General features: G+C 42.0%; 1 protein-coding gene across 2 annotated transcripts in view; it reads right to left on the bottom strand.

The window, feature by feature from the left end:
• Positions 1–14,760, bottom strand: part of SEMA3G (semaphorin 3G) — an 85,572-nt gene that overhangs the window by 36,043 nt on the left and 34,769 nt on the right. For both annotated transcript variants that reach the window (XM_053377512.1, XM_053377513.1), the window contains exons 3-4: positions 12,843–12,905; positions 3,540–3,659 (exon numbers count right to left, since the gene is read on the bottom strand). In XM_053377512.1, the coding sequence (XP_053233487.1) occupies positions 3,540–3,659; positions 12,843–12,905 (183 nt within the window). The remainder of the gene's footprint in view (positions 1–3,539; positions 3,660–12,842; positions 12,906–14,760) is intronic.

The raw sequence follows: 14,760 nt of genomic DNA, 5'->3' as shown, positions 1-14,760 counted from the left end.
TGCAGGCCAGTATAAGGCCAAGGCTAGGCCTTGTTAAATTTTTGACATGCTGCAGCAGCAGCAGCACAGGACCCCAATTGTATTTTGGTATGCCTCTCAATACCGTGGCTAAATCAGCACGAGCGTTTAGCAAGGGGGGGAGGCACTGCCGGATATGGTTATGGGGTGAGATGTCAGAGGGACAGTCCGATCATCCCTTTTGCTCACGATGAACAGCTGTGCTGAAAGGGTCCTTTCTCTCATGCACTCAATAAAAGCTTCTGCGAGTCAAATCCTCCCAAGCGAGAGGGGTTACAGGGTGAAGCTGAATGACCTTCCTGCTAAGGCCAGCTTGATTTATGAGCAACGGCTCAGAGGGAAATCAAAAGCTTGGAGGGAGGGAAATGCCACCCACATATTTTATAATTAATGTGTGTGTGTGTGTGTGAAATTATATATATATCATAGAATCATAGAATCATAGAGTTGGAAGAGACCACAAGGGCCATCGAGTCCAACCCCCTGCCAAGCAGGAAACACCATCAGAGCACTCCTGACATATGGTTGTCAAGCCTCTGCTTAAAGACCTCCAAAGAAGGAGACTCCACCTCACTCCTTGGCAGCAAATTCCACTGTCGAACAGCTCTTACTGTCAGGAAGTTCTTCCTAATGTTTAGGTGGAATCTTCTTTCTTGTAGTTTGGATCCATTGCTCCGTGTCCGCTTCTCTGGAGCAGCAGAAAACAACCTTTCTCCCTCCTCTATGTGACATCCTTTTATATATTTGAACATGGCTATCATATCACCCCTTAACCTCCTCTTCTCCAGGCTAAACATGCCCAGCTCCCTTAGCCGTTCCTCATAAGGCATCGTTTCCAGGCCTTTGACCATTTTGGTTGCCCTCCTCTGGACACGTTCCAGTTTGTCAATGTCCTTCTTGAACTGTGGTGCCCAGAACTGGACACAGTACTCCAGGTGAGGTCTGACCAGAGCAGAATACAGTGGCACTATTACTTCCCTTGATCTAGATGCTATACTCCTATTGATGCAGCCCAGAATTGCATTGGCTTTTTTAGCTGCCGCATCACACTGTTGGCTCATGTCAAGTTTGTGGTCAACCAAGACTCCTAGATCCTTTTCACATGTAGTGCTCTCAAGCCAGGTGTCACCCATCTTGTATTTGTGCCTCTCATTTTTTTTGCCCAAGTGCAATACTTTACATTTCTCCCTGTTAAAATTCATCTTGTTTGTTTTGGCCCAGTTCTCTAATCTGTCAAGGTCCTTTTGAAGTGTGATCCTGTCCTCTGGGGTGTTAGCCACCCCTCCCAGTTTGGTGTCATCTGCAAATTTGATCAGGATGCCCTTGAGTCCATCATCCAAGTCGTTGATAAAGATGTTGAATAAGACCGGGCCCAAGACAGAACCCTGTGGCACCCCACTAGTCACTCTTCTCCAGGATGAAGAGGAAAATTATATATATATTTATATATATATATAAATCCCACCAGGAAGCAAGCACTGTCTAAATCCATAAAGACTGTACAACTTCAGGAATCAGCCCAGAAAAGAACCACAGGGGTTGAGCTAATAAATGAGATCCATGTCTCATGCACAATGGCCTTCCTTGCTTGGAGTAGGAAGCTTGGCAATATGGTTAGTAGCTCCCAACACCAGACAAATAAAACCGCAGTCCAAAATTGATGTTCTGGACTCTTCCAGTTGTGACATCAGCCAGCCATACTTGTAGTTCTCACATGAGGCAGCCAAGCATTGTTGCACAGGGAGAGAAATAGCTGGTGTTCATGTCTGTCTGCCCACCCCAAGAGACAGGTGGTTTAATGCAAATTATTAAGAACATGCTGCTTCTCTTCTGAGCACAGTCGTTGAGATCTCAATTTCACCTGCCTCTTCCCTGGTTCTTGGCTCTGTCCCCCATTTTAGGCTCGCCCTCTCTCTCTCTTTCTTTTTACACAGCCATCCTTCTTGTTCCTTCTTCCCTTCAAATAGCTAACAGAATGTGCTTGGAGTGAGCGTCCAAAAAATAAAGGGGGCGTGGATTTCTCTTAAAAAAAAACAACCAGAAAGGAGAGGTCGTATGAGCTGGGGTCGGATACACAGTAGAGCATCAATCAGCCTGACAGATTAATAGACCCAAAATCCATTTCTTTCCTGGATGCTTACATGGTTGGACAAATTCCACAAGTCCAGCCACATTAACCCATAACAACAAGAAGACTTAAGTGCATCTGATATTACAGTCCAGTTTATTGGGTAACAAGGGTCGGTCCCCCCCCCCCCCCCCCGTTTAAAGAAATACAAGCACTTAAATCAGCCTTTCTGTTTAATAGGGCAATATAAATGTATGGTTGGGAAAGATTGTTGAGGAAATGCAAAGCTAGAAAGTTCCTGAGACTAGAGCACACTTCAGTCATTCAAACATCATGCATTGAGGGAGAAAGAGAGGATGATCCCATGGCCCTGTCCTCATCCCCCTCCCACTAATTTCATTGTTCTCTATGTTATGGGTAGGATTACACTAAGCAGTTTCCATTGGGGAACTCCCTAATGCATTTGGGGCAAGTTGTGTGTGGGTTCCTGTGGTCAAAGGGCTGTCAGAAAACCCGTTTGAAGGTATGCTTTCATTGACAGTGCATCTTCAAAGGGGCTCACTGCAAGCTGCTTTAAAGTCCATTTCCAGGCACAGTTTGGATTCAAGTATTTTTTCCTCTGCAAAGAAAATAATGGTCATTTTCAGGCATGGTTTGAATCCAAATTGAATGCAATTACATAAACTGGGTGCCTGTAGTGAGCCCTTTGAAGTTGTCCTGCCAGAGGCAATCAGCTGATCATAGGGGGTCACTTTCAGCGCTAATTAGTGAGTCCCTCTGAAGGTGTCACCTGACGTCATAATGACATTAGGTAACTGTCAAAAATGTCCCGCAGGGTGGGTGGCTAAATAAAGATCTTGGCTGTAAAAACTCCCTCCATCTTCCAACTCCTGATCTACCTAGTCCAGCATCTGTTTTCACATAAACACCTAGTTTGACACTTGGGGAACCAAATGGTGAGCTAGATCCTGATTCCACAGAGTTCTTCTTATATTCTTCTGCAACAGTCTACCTACGGAAAAGTTAAGACATCCCATAAGATATGGGCTCAGTGACAGAGTCAATTACCTGTACACCTCATAAAACATACACTGTATTACAGACACAAATCTATGTCTGAGTTACAGTAGACCAGGGGTTCTAACACAGAACTTTCATAGTGGCCAGCACACTGGAACAAAGATATAGTCAAAGGTTAAGAGATAAGCAAATAGCTCAAGTCTGGCTACGGCAGATACTTCACTTAAAACTTTTACTTACTATTGTTAAACTTGCTTCTGCCCATCTACCAGCAGATCCTGATCTACCTGCCACCTGCCCTGCTCTTAAGTCTTCGGTGATGGGAACCACATGCCTTTGCATTCCTCTACATGCCAGATCTTCCCACACCATACATTTATTGTGTCACACGGCTAACATTATCGCAAAGGGGGGAAAGGACATCCTTCCTTACCTCTCCTCGGTGTCCCACGTAGATAAGAGCACAGATTGGGTGGAAAGCCCCTGTTCCACAGGCCAATAAGTGTGTCCGGTTCAAAGGGTAAAGCACTCTGATGTAGTTGGCACATTCTGTCTGGAAAAGAAACAACGATTGGGATTCATGATGCTTCACGTGCATCACAGAAATCAACTTTTAGCAATGATCAAAGTTGGTTAAAGGTGGGTGGGTGTGATGACAGGATGGACATTGAGATCAGAGCAGAGAAGGTATACAAGGTCTCTCCATCAACGCAGCTGAGAGACCAGTTGGTTCTTAGAGCAACCTGTGTCTAAGAACTTTAACCTGAGCTTGTTTATTGCTTTCTCCCTTTTTTTTCTCATGTATTTTTTAGATGGTAAGCCTGAGAGTAGGACTCTCTTCCTGCTTGCTGGTTTCCCACAAGCATCTAGCTGGACACTGTGAAAACTAGACTAGATGGGCTATTGGCCTGATCCAGCAGACTTCTTCTGTGGTTTTTTGTGTGATTTGTAAACTGTTCTGGGAGCCTTTTTTGGCTGGAGTGGGATTTTTAAAAAAGTTTAATTAACTAACTAATTAAATAATAATGACTATAGCAGAAAAGGAGGCAGTATAGCCAAAACAATTCAGAATGAAAGCGGGTGTCATATTGGACTTGCCAGCATTGTCCTCTGGGTCAAAGTCAGCAACAATGCTGAGCCCTGGGATACGTCAGCTCTTTCCCCACCCTACGCTTAGGATCCAAATAGCAGGAAGGGATACATGCAGATGTAAACCCTATAGCGTTTTCCAATCCTCTAAGGATCACAATGATGCAAAAAATCTGGTTCCACATGCAAGTGCACAGAACAATGCCAAATACCTTTACAGTCACACGGTCCATTCCTCTCTCCAAGCTCACGTGACCAATCCCCATTGTATTATGTCCAGCTAGGCATCAGGCCTTCCTTGTTATTGTGGAAGTGGGCAGTAAATTCCTGCTTTTTAAAATTTAAAAATACGTTTGGCACGTATCCCGCGCTCCCTGCCGCTCTACTCTAGCCAATGCAAGCCCTTTCCCTCATCAGACTACACGTGTGACCCCTCTGCCTCCATCCCATTGTATGGTCAACTCAGGCCAGGAAGTGAGGTCTTCATATTGCCTTGTGCCCTGATTTCCTGTATGAGCCAAGATATATGCTACGTAACAGTGTTGTTAGGTTAGCAGAAAACAGGAAGAAACTGTCACAATAGGGCTAGAAACAGCATCTTTATTTAGAAATTCCAAGAAGTAGGCTTGACAATACTTCAACTTTTTTAAAAAACAACAACCACGCAGAACCTCTTTACCCCTACTTCAAACCACGAAACTGTCGAAGAATCGATCTTTAAAAGAAATCCGCGAGGCTTCTCCCCCAGTTTGATTCTGAACTCCTTTGCTGTTGATCTGTATCAAAGTCACTGTAAGTCACTTTAATAGCTATTTATGTTTAAGAATGCTATATACATGATTTATGGATTAAATCATAAAATTACAATTAAAATCCCAAGAGTTATAATAAAATTGCTGAGAGTCAGATGTCCTCCAAAGGGCAACACGATGTAAAAGAGTTCCTCGAAAAGGACAGGGAATAATTGCCCTCTGCCTGCAAAGACAATAACACTAAGAGGCAGTTTAAAGGAAAGCAGATTCCGTATTAATTAATGGGCCCTAGAACAAACAGTTTGGGAATGACAAATACCACTTCAGTGCTACAGGTTGTTGGCATGCACAAACATTGAGACTCCTTCCAATTCCATGAAATATGGGAGCTTAGATCGTGAGCCAAGGTACTGGGTTCGTTCCAGGAGGCCACTAGCTGCCTCCAGACCATTGATCAGAAACCAAGATGCAGAACAGAACCCCAACCAAGCATTGCCAGTTTACACTCGCTTTGTTAGATAGCTATTTGGCCATGTCTCTGTGTCTGTATGTGATTTTAAAGTTTGGTATGTAATAATTTTGTGTCAATGAGGATAAAACACAGAATGAAGACTGGCATAAACTGTAATGTAACCTGCAAATTCAGTCATCAGTTTGTACAACAGTCTTGGTCATTCCTCTGCTCCAACAACTCCATGAGAATGTGGGCCATTGTCCACAACTTAGTATGAAAGGGTTAGCCAATTTTCTAAAATAAGGGAATGTCTCTTAAATTATAAACTAACATTATATGGCGTTTCACACTTAACACAGAAATGTAACGGCTCTCACTGCCCTTCATCACTCCACCAAGTCTTCCAGACTGCCTCTCACCCAGGAAATCCACCTCCACTTTGCTCTTTGAGGCAACAAGGAAGCATGGTTAGGTAATGGACGTTTTACCCAAATGAGAACAAAAAGGAACACAAACATCGGCAAAAGAAATGCCATCAGGAATGCAGAGATAGAGAGAGAGGTATTGGAGGTGCATATTACTAAAACATTAACACCAACAATAAAAATAATCAAATATACTAGAAACAGGAAAGTGGTTAGGGAAGCTGTTTGGCAACAACATTAAAAAAAGTCAAATAGTGTGCTAAAGAAGGATAAGGAGATTGCAGTGAAACTGAATTATTAGCATCCATCTTCAGTGTAGAGAACATGTGGGAGATACCCACACCTAAAGTGACATTTTCAGGAAGGGAGTCTGAGAAACTGAGGCTAATAGTAGTGACAAGAGATGATGTTTTAGGCCTGTCTCACAAACTAACAAATCACTGAATCGAGATGTTATTCATCTGAGAGTTCTCAAAAGAACTCAGATATGAAATTACTTATCACCTACAAAAATATGTAACTTGTACCGAAGACTGGCCTCTGTACTTGAAGACTGGAAAGTGGTCAAAGTAACACATCGTTTAAAAAAGGGTGATCTGAGAAATTACAGGTCAGGTATCTACAACTGCTCTAGATAAATTGGTAGAAAGCATAATTAAATATACAGTTATCAGGCATTCAGAAGGATAAGTCTAGCTGGAAAACAATCAACATGGCTTTTGCAAAAATAAGTCTTGTCTCAAAACTTGCTTCCTCAAAACCATCAGGACAGCCACATGGCATAAGCAGCAATCCATGTGTGGCCCATAGCTTCCAGAAAATATCCCAAAACTTTTCATAACAGAATGTTAAATAGCTACCTACTCATGATGGATGTATACTGGTATATCCAGAGTCAGAAGCACCATGCTTCTGAATACCAGATATTGGGAAACAATAGCAGGAGAGGACTATTGCCCTTGGGCACTGCTTAGGAGCACCCATAGGCATCTGGCTGGACCCTCTGGGAAACAGAATGCTGGACCAGAACCAGCAAGGCTCTCCTTATGTTCTGTCCCCAAGAAGGAACATCAGCAAGGAACCTAATTTCAGCTGCTCTCAAATTCAGATAGAGATATAGGGCAAAATGTAATAGTGGTGGTGGGAGGGACAATGGCAGGAAATGAAGGAGACATACAACCTTGATCTGGACAAAGTAGTCATTTAAAAAGGAAGTTTAGTTAGTTACACAGCAGGATGAGAAATGACCATTCACAAGTCTGGCCTGGATTAATTGCTCCCTTTTCCGGAGCAGCTAGAATTGGCAGATAAGCACAGAGAAGTCAGGGAGACTGCTGAAGGCACCTCCAGATTCCAATGGCCTCTAAAGATCTATCCATCTCACAACACACAGAAGGAACCACATCTATTGCTGTAGAAAAACAGATGCTTAGTCACTCCCACTCCTATCCTGGCCTTCTTACTCTGCATCACCCCATCAAATAGAACATGCTATATCCTATCTCTGATTATCCATCTTAGCTGTACCAATTTTTATTTTTATTTTTTTTAGGTAATAAATTACAAACCTCAAGGGAACGAAATAATGGGTTACATAACCCTCTGCTTTTAGTACATGGGTTCAAAGCCAGGCCAAAGTTGGTACCCAGTTAAGACTATACAGGGATTAATAGCAAGTGAAGCACAAGTCTAATTCATGGCAGGGAAGTGTCACACTCACAAAAGTCAGAATCACAATCAAGGAAAAAAGGTTGAGGTCTGAACGTGTTCAAAAGAAATTCATTATTTCTCAAAACAACCTCCATAAGGTGTTCATGTTTTTCATACCATTCTTCCTCACATTGTGAAATTTTGCAATGTCAAGATGATCCTTCCCAATGTTTCATAAACTGTGATTTATTAAAAGCTGGCAGGTTTAACAACATTAAAGTATTCAGATAGTGCACCTTTTGTACAAAAATGAGTCTTAAATTAACCTCTCACATCCTGACTTCTTTCTTGGATTGCCATCTTTTCTAACATATTGGAGGAAAATAGGAACAAAAATTGAAAATACTGGAAATGGGGCAGGATAAGAGCTCCCATGTTGTAAATTTTAATAACTTGTGACATGAAAGAATAAGTGATTTTAAAAGAGTTCAAATTTTTAAGCTTAAGGTTGGAAACACTATATTCCAATGGAGTCCTAATATACCTTTTGCTATGTTAAGCTAAACCAAAATAGAGGAGTTTAGCATCAAATTACCAAGGTCCTTAGTCCAGATAAACAACCAGAGTTCACTGCCGATAATCTAATTGCTTTCATACACCCATTTCTCCTCCCCTTATAATAAGAAAGTTGGCTCTGAAGTCCATGTTTCCATTTCTTTTAGCATTTACTACTACTGTTTTTCTAGTGGCATGAGGAGTTCTAATGAGTCTATTTAATTCTGTCAACCATGATTAATCTCTGTTTCCATTTAGCTGAATTATGGTGCTTAGAGAAGCCTTCTGACACTCCTAGTCTCACAAACATACTACAGGAGCAACTGGTTTTTCTCAGGCAAGAGGGAACCAGAGTTAAAAGTAGCACCTGAAAGCAAGGAATACTTGTTGTCCCTCTCCTTATCAGTCAACAGACATGCAAAATGTTATGCTCATGATGCAGCCACTTGTGGTAACTAGAATTCACTCAGTTGGTTGGCTTGATTTCTCTACAGTGGTACCTCAGGTTAAGTACTTAATTCATTCCAGAGGTCCGTACTTAACCTGAAACTGTTCTTGACCTGAAGCACCACTTTAGCTAATGGGGCCTCCTGCTACTGCCGTGCCGCCGGAGCACAATTTCTGTTCTTATCCTGAACCAAAGTTCTTAACCTGAAGCACTATTTCTGGGTTAGTGGAGTCTGTAACCTGAAGCGTATGTAAGCTGAAGCGTATGTAACCCGAGGTACCACTGTATTCTACAATCCTAGAATCAAAGAATCGTAGAGTTGGAAGGGATCCCAAGGGTCATTTAGTCCAAATCCCTGCAAAGCAGGAATCTCAACTAAAGTATCCATGACAGACGACCATCCAACCTCTGCTTAAAAACCTCCAATGAAAGAGAATCCACCCCCTTGTAAGGGAGTCCATTCCACTGCTGAACAGCTCTTATTGTCAGAAAGTTCTTCCTGATGTTTAGTCAGAATCTGCTTTCTTGTAACTCAAATCCATTGGTTTGGGTCCTACCCTCCAGAGTAGAAGAAACCAAGCTTGCTCAGCCCTTTAGATATTTGAAGATGTCTATCATATCTCCTCTCACTCTCCTCTTTTCCAGGCTAAACATGTTCAGCTTCCTCAACTGTTCCTCATAATGTTTAGTTTCCAGATCCTCTCAGTGTTCAATGGAGCACTGAGGGAGAAGCGCCAACCAGTGGTTATAAATGAGGGCATAATGTCTGGGTGTCATGTACCGGCTCACAGAGGCAATAAATAATGAAAAGCAAAGGAACGGGCAGTGTTGTCAACAAAGTCACAAAGTGTTATCGATAGAAGAATCAAAGAAAGGTACAGTACAGAAATCTACAGTTTACAAAACTTGGTGGATTGCTTTGTGGAAGCCACTGTCTGTCTGTCTCAGTTCCCTCCTAGTAATCTTCACAGTGCAGTGATGAGGATGAATTATGAAAATTCAGTATAACCAACAGGAAGAATGGCTGACGGCAATGATGCTTACCTTCTAGTTGGGTGCCTTTGTGGGATGGCGCCAGCAAAGGCATTTCACTTCCGTAAGATAATTGGACCTCTGGCGGTAAGTGTATTCCCAAAAGGCATTATAATTAAGGACTACTTCCATTGCTCTGTTCCCTGCAGTGTGGCATGGGTCAAGTTCCCATATTAAGAACCCGGATACTGTAGTGCCCTTCAGTGTAGCTAAATGCTTCATTTCAGAGGATTCCCTGCTTTGTTTCTGCAAAAGTTACCCACTAAAATAGCAAGGAGCTGGAATTTTAAAAGGCTACACGAAAGGCTGCAGCCATTGGTGACAGATTGCAAAATAAACATGTGGAAATCGAAGTGAGTGATGGCCACTCTTGGGAGCAATTACTTTGGGATGGACTGTCAGCAAGGGGTTCAGATCCCCTCTTAGGCCTCTCAGGGTCCCCATTGTTTCAGAGCATGTTTTCTAAGTAACTACTTGCGTGACTGTGAAGTGATATGTAAAGAATAGGCAAAGCTAGAAAGTAAAATGTGCAAGGAGCCTTGCGGGAAAAGCTCCCATTAACATTTTCCCCGGGCTCTGTCCACACAAGTGGCTGCCTAGTCAGACTTAGAGGACTGGGTGCAAATCCTGAACTGTGAGCTCAGTGGGTTGTTGTGGGCCATCCACTGTCAGTTCCCTCCCAGTAATCCTCACAGAGCAGTGGTGAGGGTAAGCTATGCAAGGCAAAGATGGGGGAGCCTGTGGCTCTCCAGATACTGCTGGACTACAATGTCCAGCATCCCTCACCTGGACCTGTGTTGGCTGGGGCTGATGGGAGTTGTAGTCCAATGACATCTGGAGAGCCAAAAGATTTCTCACCCGCAATGTAAGGGAATGGAAAACACTGCAGCTATGAGAAAAGTAATATAAATATACCACATATGTATTTGTTTATGTATAAAACATTTATATCCCATGTTTACTCAAATAAGGTATTTGGGGTGGATTGCAGTCAAAATATCTTAAAACAAAAGAAACACAATCCAGCAGTAAGAAAATAAAACAAAAAAAGCAAGAACAATGAACAGTACCACAATATATGGTTTTTTAAAACACACATACACACACCTTCAAGTGGGGTTATTTAACCTGGCATCTGAATGTATCCAATGAGGGCAGAAGGAGATGTCCTGGCATCCCCTGATGACTATAATATGTGGGCATCTTCATGCAGGAAATTATGGTCTTTCAGGTAGTGTAGTCACCATACACACTACACCTTTAAAGCACATTCAAAGCAGATTCTTTCCCTCAAAGGATTCTGGGTCTCTGTCCCCTCTCCTCCCCCCATGAACCCCCTTTAATCCCTGAAGCTGGGTTGTGGGGTGGGAGAACACCCAGAACAAGGCATGGGGGAAGACAAGGGAGATTGTTCCATCTGGAAAGCTGGAAAGCTTGTGCTGACAGAACAATCAACCTAGAGCAATGCTGAAGTAAGATGCTGGACCAGGTGAACATTTGGTCTGATTCTGCACAGCTTTCCTTATGTAATCATATCTCCCTTGTAATGTCTCTTGAGGGGGAAGCAAACTTAGCCCAACAACACACTGGTCATTTTTACCCAAGTTCATATACATCTGGTACATCTATATGAACTTTCCTCCCCCCCCCCCACCCCCAAGGATTTTGGCAGCCTGTTTAACCCATCATTCTGGTAATGATGATATCAGCAGGTTGACGTTTTCTTTCTTCTGCTTTTAATAAGAACGGTTATTCCAATCAGCCTTTCCTGTAGTTTGTTAACTTAGGAGATGGGAAACTTGTCATATTATGTTTGAGTGAGATATCCTTTTGTAATATGCATCAGTGACAAAATCTGTGATATGGGGTTACACTAGACATGCTTTACAAATATTGTGTTCTCTTAATTTTCTAATGCACTTGTATTTTTCTTGATATGATTATGTTTATTGCTTGAAAATTTGATAATATTTTAAAAAAACACACAATTGTCACTCTCTTTCACCTTGGATAGTTCAGTGTGTGATACCCTTTGGTGCATCTCAGGTGACTCCACTTATAACTGGTACCCAAACACTGCACGAAGTTTCCTGCTGCTTGTTTAAGATTCTTCTTTCCCTAAGAAGTCTTCCACTTTCCCATGCCTGCGAAAACAATTGTGTCTAAAATGTAAGCTAACTAATGCATCTAGCAGTGAGCGGATATGTGAACTTGGCTTTAGCTGGGGAAGACTGGACCATACAATATATTTATTTTGTAGTATCATTTTTTAAAAAAAATTTCCCTTTTTGACTTGATAGATGAATATCGAAGTGCAGGTGGGGACCAGTTTTCAGATATATGGTATCAAGATGGAGCTGGGGGCAGAGAGAGATGCCTGGGCAGTTATTCTCAAATTAGAACTGTGCTTTCAAACACAAAAAAGATTTCAGTTCACAAAACAATGTAACAAAGAGCCTTGAAGCAAGTTCATTCCTTTATACGTGTAGACACTCACCTTTCTATAACCCCACCCCCCACTCCATCCCATATATTCGAAAGCAATTTACAAGCTGCATGGATGACTCATTCCAACAAAACATATTCATGTGCACTTATCCATGGGAATGCTTCCAAAATCCAACCGGCAGGAGCTAAACATTGAACTGTCCCTCAAGCTACTCACCTTCCCATGTGATGAGCTTTCTTTTCTAACAGCCCAAACAAGTAAAATCTGTAAAGATGTGATGCTTATGCATGGACGTATCAAGAACACAATGCCTGGAGGACTGGTTCCCAATCTATATTCATTAAAACTGGCAAGTTTTCTTACAATTAAAATGTGATAAAGCCTTCATAAAATGTCACATACTTAGTGAGCTTAAAACAACCTAATTCTTAACTTTTCTTTCAAGGTTATGAATACTAATCACCAGCGTCCCATTCTATTACAGTCATGAATATGTATTATGCCTCTAGCCTTCTGTTCTCCAAACTTTTATTAGTGTTATATAATAATTGCCAAGGTGACTTAGTATGAATCTTGGGAATTGACATTTGATGGGGTATTAAGAAATCTTAGTCAGCTATCCCTAGACTGACTCAGCAGAACTGCAATTCCCTGGATCCCTTGAGAAGAGTGGATTATCATCAAACCTGTTTCTAGCATGAACAAGCTAGAAGAGGGATAGAGGAGTTGCCCCAAATGGAAGTAGGATGAACTGATTAAGATGATGTCAGCAAGGGATGCAGCCTGCCTTTCCCCAGAAGTCGCAGGTTCATTTCAAACATGTCATCAGAGTAGTGCCGAACTCATAGGAAATTAATCAGGATACTTTACAGGGTGACTTACCACTGGGTCTTTTCCTTTCCGAAAGCATTCTTCTTTCTGTCCAGGGAGTGGCGGCCAGTAGATCTGCAACATAAGGCAAAAACGTAAGTGCAAGACATTCCGAGGACATGGAACTGGGGAATGAGTTTCCTCAGGCCGAGAAGAAAATCCTTGGTGTACGGTCTTCTTCCTTCTTGCTATCTGACAAACAACTAAATTCCTTGTTATGCTTGTACTTTTTGCCAGGAATAAAATTGTCCTGTACTTAGACTTTCCCTGAAGGAATGTTAACCTCTGAAAACCATTGTGGCATAGTGGTTAGAATTTCAGACTAGGAACTGGGAGACCAGAGTTCAAATCCCCCTCGGCCATAAAGCTCTTTCGGTCTGTCACTTAGGGCTCGTCAACACTTCTGCTTGTTCCATGCCCAGAAAGCTCAGCTCCAAACAGTTTTCTGCTTATCCCATGCTTTTTAGGCACAGGTCCAAATGGTTTTCTGTTTGGCCTGTTCCTTTCCCCCAGAAAACCCTCTCTTTAGTGCTAAATCAGAGCAAACATCAATTGGGAGAAAACCCAATTGATGTTTGCTCTGATTCAGTGGTAAATATCGTTTTTTCCTGGGCGAAAGTGGTGAGGCAAGCAGGATGAGCCCATGCTCTCAGCCTAACGTACCTCACAGAATTGTTGTGAGGATAAAATGGGGAGGAGGAAAAAGTGGGATACAAATGTAAATAATAATAATAATAATAACCAATTCATTTTCAAGAAGCTTTGATTATCACAGATATTTGGAACCAATACAAGTCATTACCACAGGCAGGCAGCTGCAGTGCTCATTTTCACCTCTGTTGTACTCAACAAATACTCCCCCCAGTATCAAGCAGTTAAAATAAGCTTCCTTTGCAGGAGACAGAGCAAACAAACAAAAACCTAAAATGAATGTTCACTTCCAGACCGTGGCTATTTTCAGGTGAGATTCAATCACATACTGGCAAATGCAAGTTGCGCAGTTGGAAGAAGGCATCTTGCAACAAACCTGCCCCCCCCCCCAAAAAAAACCAGAACTTTTGTGATAAGGGAAATGGCAGAGAAATGCATTGGAAAATGTGGGAAAACGCTTGCTTTGACTCCACTTCATCTAACTTCCCTGGCAAGCAAGTAAGAATGAATGCTCCTTAAACAGCCATTGTTGCCTAATCTCCCTACAAACCAATCAGGATGAACATCGTTCGAAAGTGCCTTAAGATCACATGGTATTATTGTTGTTGTTGTTGTTGTTGTTATGTACTGAAGTTCTCACCCTGGGCCAGCAGGGGGATACTGTAGATAGTTATGCAAATGAAGAATCGAAAGTGACGTTCAGTGATTGGATAGTTTGTATGCAAATGAAGGATCGAAAGTGACGTTCAGTGATTGGCTAGTTACAGAAAATGGTTACTGTTGCATTCTAGTGGAGCTCTATATAAGCAGGCTGGCTGAGCTCCTCAGTTCAGTTCTGTTCCAGCTTACAAATAAAGAGCTGCTTTGGAAGAATCGCTGTGTCGTCTGATATGTTCGCCCACAACTTAACAATTATATTATATCCACAATATTATTTACGGCATGCCATGTCTATGTATGCTCAGAAGCACAAGGATAGGAGTAAAGATGGTATATGAAGAAAGGTGGAGGAAGGGAAGACCTACAAGAATGTAGAACAGAGTAACACATTTGAAGCAATGATATAAAAAGTTGGGGGGGGGGAATGAAAAGCTGCAGAATCAGGACAAAAACAAGACATAATGGGGGCTTAGAGAACAGCAACATGAGAAGACAAGAAATCCATATTTATTGGTTCATACTCATGAAAAGAAAATGTCCTAACAAGGGGCAAAATGTTAAAATCACCCAAGATAGTAACTAGAAGAAAACATAAAAGAAACAAAATAAAGTGCTTCCT

This window comes from Podarcis raffonei, chromosome 2 (assembly GCF_027172205.1).
Source record: "Podarcis raffonei isolate rPodRaf1 chromosome 2, rPodRaf1.pri, whole genome shotgun sequence".
Taxonomy (NCBI): domain Eukaryota; kingdom Metazoa; phylum Chordata; class Lepidosauria; order Squamata; family Lacertidae; genus Podarcis; species Podarcis raffonei.
Note: the sequence above shows the minus strand (reverse complement) of the source record. Positions and strands in the feature narration are given on the sequence as shown.